Source organism: Melitaea cinxia, chromosome 5 (assembly GCF_905220565.1).
Source record: "Melitaea cinxia chromosome 5, ilMelCinx1.1, whole genome shotgun sequence".
Classification (NCBI taxonomy): Eukaryota; Metazoa; Arthropoda; class Insecta; order Lepidoptera; family Nymphalidae; genus Melitaea; species Melitaea cinxia.
The window spans coordinates 17047350-17065335 of record NC_059398.1 but is presented as its reverse complement, the minus strand read 5'-3'; the positions used below and the strand labels follow the sequence as shown (position 1 = coordinate 17065335).

The following is a 17986-nucleotide window of genomic DNA, read 5'->3' as shown; positions in this document are numbered from 1 at the left end:
GAACACAATACTACTTACTAGCAATGTTATTTAGCTGTGATCTTCTGTAAGGTTGATTTACTTCCCTACATTTAATTTTTTTTACAGGAAGTGGTATTGTTCTTGGTGCATTATCTTCAGTTTTATTCCTGGGGCGGAGGAGGTGGCCCATCATAGCCGGCATGGGTATGGGAGTAGGTTTAGCGTACGCTAACTGTGAATACGAGTTAAATCCTAAAAAGAAGAATGCTTCATAATAATTATTAGTGATTGCTAATATAAGGTGAGATAAAAGGTTTTTCATGTTACTTCAGATAGCCTATATAGTTGAATATTTAATATCTACTACATGCTTATTTTATAGGTAACAGTCGACTGGTGTAGATATATATATTTATTTATTTGATACAATTATTGTATATTCAATTTTTTTTTTTGTTAACTCCAAAGTCTTCCTGGTTGGATCTAAATTTCGATTTGGTGGTTGTGTTAATAAATATAATAAATTTTATATTGTATGTTTTGTTAGATAATAATTTAAGTGTCAGTAAAAAGCCTACTTGAATATAGAAATTTTGTTACTTTTAAAATATGGGGTACTTATTTAGATTTTGCTTGAAATAATATACAAATATTGTTTACAGGTAAGAGCTTGGAGTTACGGAAATCATGTCTGGAAAGCAATTGTCTTCAGTAGATAATTTAATTAGCATTCTTAATTTTGTTTTAATGTACAAATAATTATTAATTATTGAAATGTCTTTTTATTATTACCTCATCATTTTTTTAAAATAAAACAAACAAAAATCAAAGAACAAATTTTTAATATTTTATTATACAAATCGAAACTGGAATAAAGATCAAGAAGATGTTTTAATAGTAGTAAAATAATGTATAACAGTATAATTTTGTAGGAATAGACAAGAAGCTCCGTCAACAACCCATATACAGACACCAAACACGGTGATAATTTAACTTATAATAAAATACATGACACAACTTTATAAAGACTTATACATTAACAAAAATATTCAACATTTAGTTTTTTCATGACAATGACGTTAGCCAGTATTATTATTTAAGACAAAATTCACAAAAGAACAATAATTACTATTTTTTTGACAAATATAATAGGAGAGGTACACAATAATCATTTAGTAACCAGTTCAAGCTTCTCTTTTGATCATCAAACTATTGAAAATGCATTTCACGAAGGTTGCTCATCCGTTCTAGAGACACATGAAAGAATACAAAATATTTGAAAAATTTGTCTTTTGATCATCAAACTATTGAAAATGCATTTCACGAAGGTTGCTCATCCGTTCTAGAGACACATGAAAGAATTATTAATTATTATTAATTATTTGCTTAAAATTATTTCATTTTTTTTTTATAATTTCTTCCATAAAAAGGAGGGAGATTTGTATTCGCTACATGACTATAATTTGGCTGTTTCATATTTAAAGGGCTAATTATAGATTTTGGGAAAATGTTTAGTATAATTAATAACAAAAAACATGAAAATTAACTATAATATTGTACTTGATAAATAACAAAGATAAATCCTTGCTTAATATATAATAAAATATCATTTAATTAGCAATCTTTAAAAGTTAGAATTAAAAATGTTTCATATAACACTTAAATTAAAGCTGTATATTGATATTACAACATCATAATAATGTACAAGTAGACACAAAAGCTAACAGTACACAAAGTTTCAATGACAAATGACATAATATATATTGAATTTACTTAAATAATAAATAAATATTAACATACTGAATACATTCTTCACGAATCCGTCACAATAGGTCTAAGCATGCAATTAAACATAAAACCATTTATGGCCTTTTAAAATACTTCAACATTCAACTTATATTTACAAAGAGAGGTTAAGTTATAAACATTTGACAAATTACACGGATAATATTTTGATAAAAGCTATTAAAGGCCTATTTCATTGGTTACCGTTAACGCTATTTGAGAGATGATGGTATTCAACGGATAAAAACTTATGATAAATTATTATTTTTCACCATCGAATTAAACTATATTGTGTTTTTAAAAATTGTAGTTACTTAATTGAGGCGAAACAGATACTTAATGCCTATTTTACTTCATCCTGATAGTCTATTCGTAACTCATGTGCAGAATATTATCTACAACCAGTGAAACAGGCTCTGAGATGCTTCCCTAATACATCTGATAGGATTATTTAAAGTAATATATATATTCATAGATAGGATAGAGAAAATATTTTAAGGTGATACAATTCAAGAATTCTTACATTATTTGTAACATAACATTGCCTGAACGTAACACGTACTAAAAACTCATCAATCATACATCATATACATTAATCAAAGACAGCTGCTTTAAAAATGGCGAAGTATGGCAACATCACAATTAAACTACTTACAAACTATATAATAGACAGATTGCAAATTTTTATGATCTTCAAGAAAAATTTCAGCTGCATACATAGTTGGGTCCTGGTAGGTTTTAAGTGTAATAATAGTATTAAAATATCGAAATCGACTATCGATACTAGTAAACTGTCATCGTTATCGATAAACTTATCGAAAACCAATTAATGGGCCACTGTAGTAGCTTCTCGACATTGACTTAACATGATAACACTAATTTAAAGTCAATGAATGGCAACATTATCGCTTTAATCTAAACAGTTTGTTGTCAATATTCTTCTGCAGCTAGAGCCACAGTTATAAATGTTTAATTAAGGAACCGAGGTCGATCTTAACATTTGCAATCCACTCTATTTATTAATATAATTTTATATTTGGTAACATATTGACTAGTAAACATTTTGTTCAATGATAAACGACAAACTCATGTATATAAATGAATTAACAATTTTAATACTTTACAAATACTAAAGATATAATACCTAAGTAGTAACGAGGCAAGAAAGATACATTGTTACATGAAAATAGAAACGATTGTACTTCTATACAAAAAAGCCATATTCTCAAATTTTAACATCCAAATGTAAGAGTGATTATCTGATAAGGAGCCACCGATGTGTCATATCTTAGGGGGACATTAAAGTTCCAAGGATTCGAAAACTGTCTATGTTCGGTGGTTTGTTTTAAGATTTAGCGACCCGGTTTAATTTGGCGCGCCCATAAATTATCGAAAAGGGTAAAAGCAGCATATGTATTAGGGATGTGTTACTAAACAATCCATTATTTTCGTTGAAATTCTCCGGCTTTACTTTTTTAGAAAGCATATTCCATAAAATAATCGAATCAAGGTTCCATTGTTGTAAAAATCGATTAATTTTTCACATCACTAGTACGTAATGCTGCCCGGGCCTTATAGCCCTAAGGTTAATAGCCCATGGTATGTCCCCCTTTTAAGAATAAAAAAAAACTTGAAATTTATGTCACTATAGGTGACTCGCTAAACAGACTACAACAGTATTAAATTAATTATTGTAAAGTATAGCTTTGTTTTAATTCATTACATGGTAACACTTAATAATTCCAACTGTCGAAACAATCCTTATAACTCAATATAACCGTTTTTAGTAAAAACTCATGTAGAACTAAGGTTTCTGCATATCACTGGGTACGTAACCTAAGTTTATGGTACCTAATGTTGAAATATAGCAATTTTTAAATTGTTAGTTAATTTATATTAATTAATACCATGACTTTGTGATTTTTTAAGTGTGTTAACGTTATGGCGAATTTTTTCTTAATTCTATTTCATCAAACCATTTTTGATAATCTGTATACAGATAACAAAACAATGAATAACATTGGGGCAAATTTAATTTATTTAAACACCTTACAGTATAGATTCAAAGACAATACAAAGATTTATAGATAGAAACCACTAAACAAAAAGATAAAACTATTGAATGTTTTGTAAAATTTTATTTCATCTATAATTATTTTTTTTTAAATACTAAAGTATAATTTGAGATATTCCACTCAGACCGTTGCTAGGCACTGATTTACATTTTAATAATATTATTATAAAATTGCGTTTCCAGCGTATAGAGAGAAATACGAAGCTAGGTAGTATCTATTGATAAGATATTTAAATCGTTATAAACTTTATATTGCCATAGACATTATTATGCATTCTGTAACAAACTCTGATACTATCAAAATATGATAAGACTACCTGGGCCCCGCGGTTTCACACGTATTACTAAAAAAAAATAGCCTATAGCCTTCCTCGGTTAATGGGCTATCCAACACAAAAATAATGTTTCAATTCGCACCAGTACTTCCTAAGATTATTTAATTATTTGCTCAAGATTTTGAGCAGCATATTTCACCTCGGTTCAGAAACTTTTCAGGTCTATAATATCAGTAAAGATAAGGTCACCAGACAGTTACTAAAAATTCGTCCAAACTATTAAACAGGCGTTTATTGGCTAGCTGATCTTTGTTTATTATATTTTTTATTAAAATTGTACTTTTTAAAGAAAAACGCTTAATTTATCATTGCAATATACCAAATTAATTAAGAAGAGGTTGAGATTGAGCAATTGTCAATTTTGTAAATATTTGTGAACATACATAAAAAACTATGATATAATGATACACAATAATAAAGAGTTGGGCTTTTAAAGCAGTGTTTTTGTTCTTATTTTAGACTATTTTTACTTATTAGATTATATGATTTATTTAGACTATATTAATTTGTATCATATATAGACAAAAAAAAATCTCCATAAGAAACCAGCAAAAATGTCAATCAAATTGGTTCCCTGATATTTTAAGTCAACAACATAATTGGAATTGAGAAGGTACCAAGAACTTTATTAAAAACAATATAATATTACTTTGGTATAAAGAATAATGTCTATGGCAACACAACCCATTATTGTCATAATCAACTATGGTGCTTTAATACTGCCTTCAACATGACTAGCGGTGATACAGTGATAATGCCTAACTACTACTTCTTATAAAAGTGAGAATACTTATCGGAGCTAGAGAGCGGTATGAACAAGTTAACTCACTTAAAATTGTAAAAAAAAAAAAAAAATTTAAAACCTTTTTGAAGTCTAATGTCTAAAAAAATCTATTTATTGAAAGTAAACTCGTTAATATATAATAATATAAGTAAATAAAGCTATTTTAAACACACAAATTCGCATTAAAAATTATCTTACAAAATCCTACATTTCAAATATTTATAATCACATGCATTTTGCATCTGTTTAAAATAGTTGTATTTAACTTTACTGTCAGAATTGTACGAAAATAAAAATATATGAAAGAAAGTTTTTACAAAAAAATATAAATTTAAAAAAAGAATACGACTGAAGTTTATCCTTAAGAACGATTAGCGCGATATTTAAAATCTCTCTCTATCAATCTGTTCCTGGCAAGAGACACACTCAAGGCAGATCACTTCACTGTATTACATGATATAACTTCAAATGTTATTCATACCACAGGAATCGTATCGTTTCTTAAGGAAGGAAGGAAACTCCAAAAATGTTAACTTATACCGCAGATAGTGATAAAACATTTATACTATACCTATCAGACTGTGCCTTCTACCGTGACACTATATTCAACTATCTATGACAGGCACCATTACTTATAGTTTTGACATTCATTTTGTATTAATTTTATATTTATATAAATAAAATTTACTTGCATAACTCCGAACGACTACTAAATTGGATATTTCGTTACTGCCAGGTTTATATTAAAGAAAAAACAAACAATAATTAAAAATATGCCAGTACTAATTTCGAGGGGTCAGCTAGCATTACATAAATATGTATTATAGGTAACTAAAATTTCATTAAATATTAATTATTATATTTACTACATAAATCAAACCGTAACAGCTCCAACTCTGTACACTGGAAGATATTGTGAACATTTTATTATCTTGTTTTCATTCTTGTCTGTTTGTATCTTGACCGTACATCACGCGAAAACTACTAAATGAATTTGAATGAAACTTGACTTTACGTCCATATTTGATATTTTTTACTTGGTGGGTTGGGAGAGGGTATACAATTCAAAATATAAAATTCTTATCGAAGTCGTTCTTACAGGTTGTCGCTTTGTCGCAAATAAATATTTGATGATTTAGTAACAACAATTTAATTTTAAATAAATACTATACATAATAATATTAAGACTAATATACGAATGAACGTCAAAACGCCATATCCTATAAGTGGTCGAAGAAATCTTATAATAATCTGGGCAGTATATTTCGCTTACAGATAGAAAACGCTGAACGTACCTCCGTTAAAACGTAACGTCCAACAGGGTTCCAACAAAACATAAAGCCGGCCTCGGAGTTAAACGAGGTGTTCTAGTGTACATATTCACTTGGTTGTCATGTCCGGCCAGTAGTTCACGTAGTATCGGTGGGTACTGCCTTCGAACAGTCGATCTAACCAATTCTCTAAACCGTCCAAAAGGTTCTCTGAAATTATTTTTTTTTTTTAAATAAGTGAACGTAGGGTAAGTATCCATACAATACATATGCAATTAAGGGGAGGGGGTCTAAGGAAATGTGCCATTCTGTTTATATATTTTTTAAAAGTTGGACCCATCTCTTCTCACGACATCCGCATTTTACCCTATGAAGTTTTTTGCAGATTTAAAAAGTATCCGAAAGCTTTTACAGAAATAAACATTTGTATACTTTTTGGCAATATAGGTAACCCACGAGACTAGATGTGGCCAGAAGGACAGTATGTTGTTTACCTTGCAACAGTAGTGGGGGGTCGTAGCGCTCGTCATCCGAGGAGTCGGGGTCGGTGGTGAAGCCGATGAAAGCACCCGCCTCGGGGTCTTCGGCTCGGCCTCCCAAAGACACCGTCATACGACTCATACGCTGCAAAGTAAACCTCATTTAAGTCGGTGCAGGTGGGTTAGCTGGTGAGTGTAAGTAAAACAACCGCTCTGATGTATTGATGCTTTTAGGTGTCTAAATACTATAGCACGGACGCGGAGCACGAAGAATTTCGTACACTGACCCCTCATCTTTTGTCTTTGTCGCTCGCGTATAAACATATTGCCGTTGCGCTCACACAGGTGTAGTGACAGCCGTATTCACAGATTGTCAACCTTTTTACTTTTATTTTTACCAAATTTGAAGTCACAAGATTCATCATTTTTTATTTTTAATTTAACTCAAAAGTTAACAATAATTATATTAAATGCGAATGTGTGTTTATTGGTGTATTTTTTACACAGCAACAGATCTAAGATTTTTTTGCATATACAAACTATAGACACCAAATTGTACACATAGTAATATATATTTATAAAGTTCTTTTCTATGATTAAAGAAAAATATTTTATTCTGTGACTAGACCGATCCACGGACATACAGCGTAGTAGTATTTAGTGTAGTGTGCAAAAAACGAGTTCTAAGACATCCCAAATTCTAAACTCTTCCGATTTTTTAAAGCTTCATACCTACTTTATATAAAAATTTTGAGAACCACTGGCAGTAGGCAAAAAGGTCATTGTACGAAATTCTTCGTGCTCCGCGTCCGTGCTATAGCGGTTGCGGGTTAGAGTCGCGCTCAAGATAAGCATTACTGAAGCAAAACTTTACGCACGCTTAGGGAGTAAGCAAGTGAATGCATGAGCGTTACGAACAGTGTGATCGAGCGTGGCGAACGGGAATTGAGAAGGAGATATAAGTTAGTGAAGATAGAAAGAGTGAGTTACGTTTCTTATATTACTGAAGGGGCAACTAAAGATGTTTTATTTAAGTCGTGTGTTTTAAAGCACACCCGGTCTTTTATATCCCTGTGGGTTTTTCCATCGTGCTTCGTAGAGCACGTTAAGCAGTCGGTCCCGTTCGTTACCATAGATATCTGATAGCGATCGTTACTCGTAGTAAAGAAACCGTCAATCCGCTGTGACGCAGCGCGCATGGAGAAATAGTCTAGAAACAGTAGCCTTGTGTTCATGAATGTTGCAGGCTGAATTGAGCAATAATAAACATTTAATCTTTTTTTTAGATACCCCTACGCAGTATTGTTGTGCCTGCTGTACATTTTGAATTCAAAAGAGCTGATACTCTTCCAACAGTTGGTTTGAATTTTGCTAAATCACTAAAAACCGTTGCAAAGGTTCGAGGGATTGGAAGGATTCGCTTCGTCGATTCGGTTGAGAGTTAAGATGGCACAGACAGACATTTGCGTCAAATTATAACACCGTTCTTTTAGCGTCGACGCTCATACATGCACGCAGCCATACACACATACTTACACATACATCTATATAGTTATGATATTTATGGATAGTTAGTATAACCTTGTGTGGCTTGGCGCACTCGGGGCGCTCGGTGGGGGGAGGGGGGGGGGGTTAAAATGAAAAGGCCACGATGGTGGTACCATTGATAAGGCGCCACGGTTCGCTTAAATCGAAAAATAAAAATCATCATATCAAAAATTTCGATCTAGCGGGTACATCGTTCCATAGCTTAATTGGCTAGAGCGCCGACACGGTCAGTCGGGAGACGGAGGTTCGATCCCCGCTGGAGCGGACAATTTTTGATATGAATTCCTAATGTGTGGGTAACACAAAAATAAAATCGTACATATGAAAAGGATAGCCAGGTAGTGGGCGGTACCTTGTGCGGCTTGGCGCACTCGGGGCGCTCGGTGGGGGGTTTAAAATGATAAGGATAGTCAGGTAGTGGGCGGTACCTTGTGCGGCTTGGCGCACTCGGGGCGCTCGGTGGGGGGTTTAAAATGAAAAGGATAGTCAGGTAGTCGGTATTACCTTGTGCGGCTTGGCGCACTCGGGGTGCTTGGCGTGGTAGATGCAGAAGTACTTGCGGTGCGGGTTGAGCGCCAGCACCGTGCCCACGCAGTTGCGCGCGTTCACGCGCAGCTCGCCGCCGCCCAGCGACAGCTGCAGCACGCGCCGGAACCACTCCACGTTGCGCTCCACGCACAGGTACGCGAACACCAGCGTCTTGTTCCTGGGGTCCACGGAACATCGCCTTCGTTACAGGGGTATGGAGGGGTGCAAGCTTCCTTAACCACCGCTGGGAAGGGAGGATCCTCCGACCAGACACTACTGCCCCCCGACGGTAGTTGTCGGGTTCTTGTATTAAATATCGCGATATAGGTTACCTCGGTTCTTAGTACGTATGTTGCGCGATAGGTGTCGCTACAGACATAGGTATGAACAGAGATATAGATATAGGTACGCGACTACATTTATCTGCCCGATTAAATATATAAATAAATAAGGCATAGATAGCATCCAGATCAAAATTTGAAGCAGTCCATCTGGACAAGTACCTCGACCTTACAGAAGATCAACAGCTAATACCTACTGCTCTCAAGTAATGTTGCGTTGAGTTCTTAGGGTGAGTGAGGTGGTCATTGTTCTAGTACAGTAAAATAGCCCATTTTATACACATTAATTAGTAAAGATGAATACCGTCGATATTATTATGGTCATTTGAAAATCAAAGTCAAATGGTATATACATGGTTTTTGTTTCTATTATAAACTTGTAAGTTAAATGTAAATTTATTTTTAGACTTACTTTCGATAAGGCCACACAATCTTGTGAAACTTTGACAGCAACTGCTCGCGACTCTGCGTGTCAACCAAGAGGACGATAGTTCGACAACCGGGCTTAAGTAGCCTGAAAAAATAAAAACATTTGATACTTTCCTGTATTTACAGACATTTAATGTTTTCATGATAAGTACAACTAACCTAACTAATCCGTTATATTTTTCAGCTCGTAGTTCATGAAGTCTCATTTCTGATTGCTGCTCATTATTGTTCCTTTTGGTACCGTTTTGTCGCCGTCTTTCCTCTTTCTGACGTTGCACTGATTCTTCTTCCACACGTCTGTCAAAAATTTATTTAATGAATTCTTTATTAAGTTCTAAAATAAACTTTTAATTCTTTTACAGTACACATAATTTTGGTAGTTAAAGCACGCACGTACGCACGCACGCACGCACGCACGCACGTACGCACGCACGCACGCACGCACGCACGCACGCACGCACGCACGCACGCACGCACGCACGCACCCACGCCCGCACGCAAGCACGCAAGCACGCACGCACGGGCGCACACACGCACGCACTGTCGCACACAAAAGCACGCACGAACACTGACGCTCACGCACGCACGCACGCACGAACACTGACGCACACGCTCGCACATACCCGCACGCACACCCACGTACGCACATACACGCACGCCCACACACGCAGGCACTCACGCACGCCCTCACAAGCACGTACGCACGCAAGCACATACACGCACGCACGCAAGCACACACACGCACACACGCACACGCACTCACGCACGCACGCACGCACACATACTCACATGAGGTAGGCCATGAAGTAGCCGGCGGCCAGCACCAGCGCCACGGTGGCGAGCACGGAGAGCGCGGAGAGCGCGTGCTGTGTCCGCAGGGCCGCCAGCGCGCGCTCCACCCACTCGCACAGTCGCCACACGGCGCGCCACAGCGGGCCCTTCACAGCCTCGTCCACCAACTCCTTAAGAATCACATTCAATTTAAAAGATAAAATGCATATAAATTATATAGCGATTATTTTAACCGACTTCAAAAAAATGGAGGTTCTCAATTTGATTATATTTTTCTTTTTTTTTAATGGAACCTCATAACGTTTTGTTTGAGAACAAACAATTATTATTATAATTTTAAATTCTTTGTTTTGCATACATTAATTAGTTGCTTATATATTAACTGAATTATAAATATGTTTTTTTTTAATACACTTCTAAACAAGTAAACAAATCAACTTATAAATTCTAAACAATTTATGCAAAGTAAAAACAAATAAATAAAGAATAAACAATTTAGTCTCACCTTAACTCGAGTCTCATAAGCCACAACCTCTGTCGGTTTGAGCAGCCTCTTCACAAGCTGCTCCAGTGCTCTCTTCGTCTCGTTGAGCCTCTCATGGTACCGTACATCACCCCCCTCCTCCCCTAGCTCTGTGCAAGAGCTGCAAGTGGGCCAGGTCTCGTTCAGCCATTCATACTGGACTCTGGTCGCTTCTCGTCTCCAGATTACCACGATGCGGTGTTCCACGGTCGATACGTCCACACCTGGAATTACATTTATTTTTATTATACGAGTTGGTCAATAAACAAGTGTACGGCCTACCTGGTGATAAGCAATTATCGTAGCTTATAGACGTCAGCAACACTAGAAGCTTACTCCTACCCCCGACGCTCCCCAGGAGCTCTGGCCACCTTACTCACCATAAGAACACAACAATACTTGTAACAGTATTATTTAACCGTTATATTCTGTAAGGTACTTGCCAGTGGGCTGGCCCAGATTTTGAGCAGGACCTTTCAGTACTGTGAACGTACCGGAGCCAAGTTAGAAATTTTATACGGCTTTAGAACTGCTGGTCTGAAGTAAATTTATTGTAAAAAAAAAAAAAATAACGCACGCCGTATAGTAACAAATACTTTATGTAATAAAATGGCATTGGCAACTTAGAGTCGGTGGATGTCGTAAATATAAAAAAAAAGTACCGGAGCCGTTGGCGAGCGCGTGCACGAAGTCGGGCTGGGCGTGCTCGTAGACGTAGGCGTACTTGAGGCGCTCGGGCGCGCGGCGGGCCAGCGGGCGCAGCGCGGCCAGCGCCGGCGCGTGGCGGCCCGCGCGCGCGATCAGCACGCAGCACAGCCGCCGCCGCGCCGCGCGCCACTCCACCGGGCACACGCTGTCCAGCACGCTCTGCGCAGTCACCGCCGTCAGTACGGCTCCGGCTCTTGAGCGGGCACGCATGCCCCTATCACCCCACTGCTGGGCATCGGGCATTCCCTACTTTGAGAGGCGATCATCATTACAGCCTATACAGTCCACTGCTGGACATAGGCCTCCACAAGTTTACGCCAAAAATAACGTGAACTCATGTGTTTTGCCCATAGTCACCACGCTGGGCAGGCGGGTCGGTGACCGCAGTACTGGCTTTGTCGCACCGAAGACGCTGCTGCCCGTCTTCGGCCTGTGTATTTCAAAGCCAGCAGTTGGATGGTTATCCCGCCACCGGTCGGCTTTTTAAGTTCCGAGGTGGTAGTGGAACTGTGTTATCCCTGTGTGAGTGGCGATCGCTATCAGGCATTTATGGTATCAACCGGGACCGATGGCTTGACGTGCTACGACGACGACCCAATAAGGAATATTTATACAAATACAAATATCCATCCCGAGTGGGATTCGAACCTGCAAATCATCGGTGTTTTCAAGCGACTACTCGCACCACTAAACCGGAACGGTTCTAAGATAGGCGGATCTTGAGCACTCGGTAATAAGTCCAAACGCAAGAGTCCAGCACGCTCTAGAGCAGCTCACTCAACGCCTACTGGTACTTGAGTGTGCCGCCGACACAGCAGTATTGTAACGGTATTTCTAATAAACGGACGTATCAACTAGCATTCAGAACCCGGAAATCCCGGAACCGAAAGAAGGGGGGAAATTTCGGTTCTCAAAAATTGACCGGGTCTTAGAACTAGTGTCAACCAAAGAGCAGTAGAAGACGAGTACAGTATAAGAACCGTGTTATAAAGCGGTGATCTTATTTAAGGTTGTACTTTCCCAGACAAGCTGTTCCAGATTTTGCGCCCTATTCTTGGGTAATTTTTAACAAAATCGAATAAAAGATTGAAGTTATACAACTATTGATAATTGTCAGTAACAAAAATTTATATAAAAAAAAAACAATATTTAACAAAATTACATTAGTTTGATTTTAGATAGTGTATATAAAAATGTAAGATCACGCTTTCTAAATATAGGGTATACATATAGGGTAACAGAGGTCAAAATAGACCTGGGCTCTGGTAAACCCCGATATATATAAGTATTTATTGTGGTTTAAAAAAAGAGCAAATAACCATAATGGTTTTATACGTTCATTACGTCACCTTTGAAGACAATGTAGGTGGTAAACCAATAAATTATAAAGTATTCATAGTTCACCTGTGAAGACAATCTAGGTAGTGTCAGCATTTGGTTGGCCTCAATCAGCTGACGGAGTGTTTGTGAGGGTATCTCCGTGGTACTGACAGTTGCGGCTGGTTCCACACTGTCCTCTTTTAACAACACCATAGTGTCCATACTCCGCTGGATCTTATACCGAGCTGCAATCTTCTGAGTGTTTTGAGCAGATATATCTACGAAACTGGAAAGAAATTGTAGAAAAAATTATATTTTACTGTACTTCAAATAATTACCACACGAATATTTTTTTAAGACAAGAAACAACAAAAGCCTTGCTAGTTTAGTGGACTAACTTGGTAACTTTTCAAGAGTTATTCAAAGATTTCAACTATCCTGTTGGAGCCGTTTAGTGAACCTGCTTTTTGCTCTGAGGATGATTTATAGGGTTCGATTTCCCCCCCAATTGATAACACATATTATTTCCTACGTTATCAACTAAAGTAAGCTATATCAGTCGGCTGTTACCTCAAAATCAAAATCTTTATTCAAATAGGCTACAAAAGCACCAAATCGTCACCTAAAACGAGAACCCCGTATATGTCGATTATATTTTATTATGTACTATATAAAACTCGGGGTCTATTTTACCCCCATTATTAAGAAGTTAATATAGTTTCATTATATTTATAGTTGTTATAATTTATAGTTGTAGGAGACCAGTAGCTAAATATAGTAAGTAAATATAAATGTTTTTATATATACTAATATTATAAAGCTGAAGAGTTTTTTTGTTTGTTTGCATGAACGCGGTAATCACAGGAACTACTAGTCCGATTTGAAAAATTCTTTCAGTGTTAGATAGCCCATTTATCGAGGAAGGCTATAGGCTATTTTTTTTTTCAAATTAATGCGGGTGAAACCGCGGGGCACAGCTAGTTTATATATAAGTAATATTTCTGTGTATTTATCGAAAAAACAAGTAGCTATAGAAGCCGGCTGTTACCTACTACCACACAAGCATTAACTAGCTTACCATAGGAACAGACGTGTGTGTATGTTATAGATATTTATTAATTATTTATTTATTTATGAACTCACGCGAACGACACACGATCTCTATAATGGAATGCTGTGATCAGATATCGAAGACGAATGACCTGCCGTTCCTCGAATATAAGCGCCTTCACCTTGTTGTCTTCAAAGTCACTTACAAATGCGTCTACATTCCGATCTGTCAGGTGACTGATTTGCTTGTATGGGAATTTCCAGCGAATGAAATCTGTTGAACATGAACCATACTCCATTGAGCTGTTCACACACTTTGACTTCAATTATTTGTTGCAATAACAATAATATATTCTTTTTATAGATTATGGGTAGAGTTATCATTACAGCCTATATAGTCCACTGCTGGACATAGGCCTCCACGAGTTTACGCCAAAAATAACGTGAACTCATGTGTTTTGCCCATAGTCACCACGCTGGGCAGGCGGGTTGGTGACCGCAGGGCTGGCTTTGTCGCACCGAAGACGCTGCTGCCCGTCTTCGGCCTGGGTGTTTCAAAGCCCGCAGTTGGATGGTTATCCCGCCACCGGTCGGCTTTTGAAGTTCCAAGGTGGTAGCGGAACTGTGTTATCCCTTAGTCGCCTCTTACGACACCCACGGGAAGAGAGGGGGGGTAGAGTTAATGTAACAATAAAAGACGTTCAAATGGTTTATAATTGCTAAGAGAGCAACTGCTTTGAGAAAACACTTAGGCCTAGTATAGGATATATTAGTTCAGATTTAATTTATCTAGGCGACCCAGTGGTCGAAATTCGACCATAATTAATTTACATTATAAGTATGAACATTATTAAGGTTCTGTTGTCAGAGACTATACTTCTATAACAATAAACAAAACAGTATATATACGTGTGTGTGTTAAATACATGGTAGTGTGTGTAATGTTTTTTATTGATTAAACATATTTTTTTATGTTTAATATAATTTAAAAAAATATATCAGCTTTCTTCACTCCTTCTCTATATAAAGTATACGTGTGCGAAATTTCATACTCCTCCATCGCGCAGTTTTCGTAAAAAGGGGTACAAAATTTTGCTTCACGTATTAATATATAGATTTTGTGCCTGAACAATTAGTCTGTTTACCTAGTAGTATTTATTTTTTACTTTTTTTATATTAATATGTAAACACCACTTATTGTTTTATACTCGACTAAAAATGAACAAATAAAAAAAATTGTAATGCTCAAAGGAAATAATTTTTCAAATAAAATAATTAAATTTAGCATTCATTTTTTAAAGACATGCTTACCTAATATCTTCGGCAAAGAGTTCAAACTTTCCTTATATATGTACACTTGCTTATCAAGTATCAATGTTAAGCAAGGGACGCCGTGGACTCCTATCCGTCTAGCCAAGTTAGCTTCATGTCCGACGTGGACCGTTGCTAACGTTACTCCTAATGGCTGTAGGGCTTCAACGAGTCGCCTCCATGCTGTCGCTGATCGAACACAGTCGAAACACCAGTCCGAGTAGAATAGTACTAACGCTGGCGTGTGTACACTCTTCTCTAGTATATTGTTTTCAAAATGTCTGCAATTAAAATAAAATATCATTTTAGATTCGTCAACTTATACTATTACTGTGTTAAATTCTTATTTTGACGTATAAATAAAAATGGAAAATTTATCATATTAATTTATGGTAATTTTAAATCTGAAGGTAAGTGCAAACTAACCATGCAGCAATCGGGAATTTTTAATTGTCAAAAGTGAACATGGTAAATATTACTTTTACATAAACAAAATCAAAATCAAAAACAGCTTTATTCAAATGGGCTCCAAGAGCACTTTCGAATCGTCATTTTACAAATTAAAGCTTTAAAAATAAATTATTATTTTTGTAAAAGTGAAGCTACCACCGATTCGGAATGTAGATTCTGCAGAGAAGAATTGGCAAGAAACTCTGCAGTTACTCAGGCAGTTTTAACACAAAATTAGTAACATGTTGCATAAAACAGTATTGTATTATGTAAACGTTAAACCAAATATATTTTTTTCTTCTGTGTATGTTCACATTCGATATTTCGATATAACTTTGTTCAAATATCAATATAACTAGACAAACTTACCTTGCCGTGATAGACAATTTGTGAAAAAGTGTGATATCTTGATCCTGTGTCCTGAAGTGAGTACCGAAATATTCGAAAGGATCATTGCTGTAACACAAATAACCTTATTAACGAGTTTATATGACCCCATGTACATCTTGGCATTGACACCTTATTCCTACCCTACTCAGGCTACAAACAACAAGGAGTTTGCAGGGCTACAATATATTGTCATATAGATATATATATATATCTATTATGAATATTTCTTTTAGAAAATACATTTATAGTTCCTAAGTTCCTTAATAAACAAGAATTTATTAATTTTTTTATTTTATTTTGTTTGAGGAAATTAGTTACCTACAAAGTAATTAATCCCATGTAAGATGCAATATATAAATTCTATTTAATTTTTATTGACTTTATTTGATTCAGACTGTAACATCCAACAGCTGGGCAAATTCCTCTTTCTTCATGTAATGGGTCAAAACTTAATCCATCACCCTGCTCAGTTGCACTGCATGTTGGCTATATAGATATATTCCCTACCGTGATCAAATAAATGGCTATGAGAAGTATATGTCTATTACCAATAACTATGTGCTTTCCTAATTATCAGAATTTAAAATATGATAATATTTATTTAAAAAAAAAAAATTATATACCTAAATCTAGCATATTGGCTGTAATCATGCCTCTGTTTGTACATGTGATCATCTTCATTAGTGATTCCATACAGGTCATATGCTTGCCTTCTCTCTGTGTCCGAGAGCAGCTCGTAAGCTTGTTTTATCTCCACAAAACGGGTCTCAGCATTTGGATCTTCATTTTTATCTGGATGCCTAAAATATAAATGTAGCGACATCTATCACGCGACATGTACAACTAGAGAAAACGGACATAGCCTACATTGCCCTATTAAAGTTATCAAAGTGATTGAGTATATATACAAGAACCCGGCAACAACCGTCGGGGCGGTAGCCCACCAGACACAACACCGTCTGATCGGAGGATCCTCCCTTTTCAATGGCGGACGAGGGACTCAACACCATATTCTCACGCACCCCCAAATAAATAATAAATTAAGCTGGTATATACATACATTTGACTTATTAATCTTAGTTTAGTTTTAAAAATTTTGTTAACTTAAATCAGTCAGTTCAACCTATTGCAATCTACTGCTGGACATAGGCCTCCCCAAGTTCACACAAACTAAAACTTCAAAAATGAACTGAATTGGTAACCTGTTGTGTAGTATTCTGGTACTAAAAAGATTACACAGCTTTTAATATATATACATATATGAAAAAGATTTTTTTTTGTATAGTTAAGTGACAAAAATACATTTAAAGATAGTCTGGAAAGTATAAAACAGAAACCCAACATACTGTTAATTGATCAATATCAGTAACTCATTCTCGTGTTTCTTGTTAAAAATTTCCTTTATTTCTTAACGGAATTGACACAAAATTAATACACCTTTTGAGTAATCAAATAAGATCCAAGTATCCGTCTCAATATAATAGAATAATAATACTTACCATTCTTTAGCTAATTGCCTATAGGCTTTTCGTATCTCAGGGAGAGTGGCCCTTCTGTGGATACCGAGAATCTTGTAGGGGTCACCGATCTTTTGTGCCGCTAGTATCGGAAGCACTATCACCATTAAAAGCACACTCATCCATCGTCCCTTCCAACTTTTGCATTCCCATAGCATATTATTGAGCGCTATCAACTTAACCCCGTACTCGAACCTCCGTGCTATTCATAGAACTATATTCAAACCGACATAGTTTATTGTATGACAAAATACATTACTAATATGAATTAGCGGATAATTTGAAGAAATTCGTTATCACTCATTCGTCCTAAAATAGAACGAGATGGTTGAAAATTCGTGAAAATTTTGGGAAAACTGAAAACTGTTCAGTGACAACCACAGATAATAC

The 17986-nt window shown here is 36.2% G+C and overlaps 1 protein-coding gene across 1 annotated transcript; it reads right to left on the bottom strand.

The window, feature by feature from the left end:
- Positions 1-6073: 6073 nt before the first annotated feature.
- On the bottom strand, positions 6074-17754 carry LOC123653894 (dnaJ homolog subfamily C member 16). Its single transcript, XM_045589871.1, has 14 exons — positions 17579-17754; positions 16703-16879; positions 16059-16145; positions 15240-15520; positions 14022-14202; positions 12963-13164; positions 11513-11717; positions 10833-11074; positions 10325-10497; positions 9695-9832; positions 9519-9620; positions 8742-8943; positions 6705-6834; positions 6074-6420 (listed from the first exon to the last, which is right to left on the bottom strand). The coding sequence occupies exons 1-14, from the start codon at positions 17752-17754 to the stop codon at positions 6320-6322; spliced, it is 2397 nt and encodes a 798-aa protein (XP_045445827.1). The 3' UTR covers positions 6074-6319.
- Between the last annotated feature and the right edge of the window lie 232 nt (positions 17755-17986).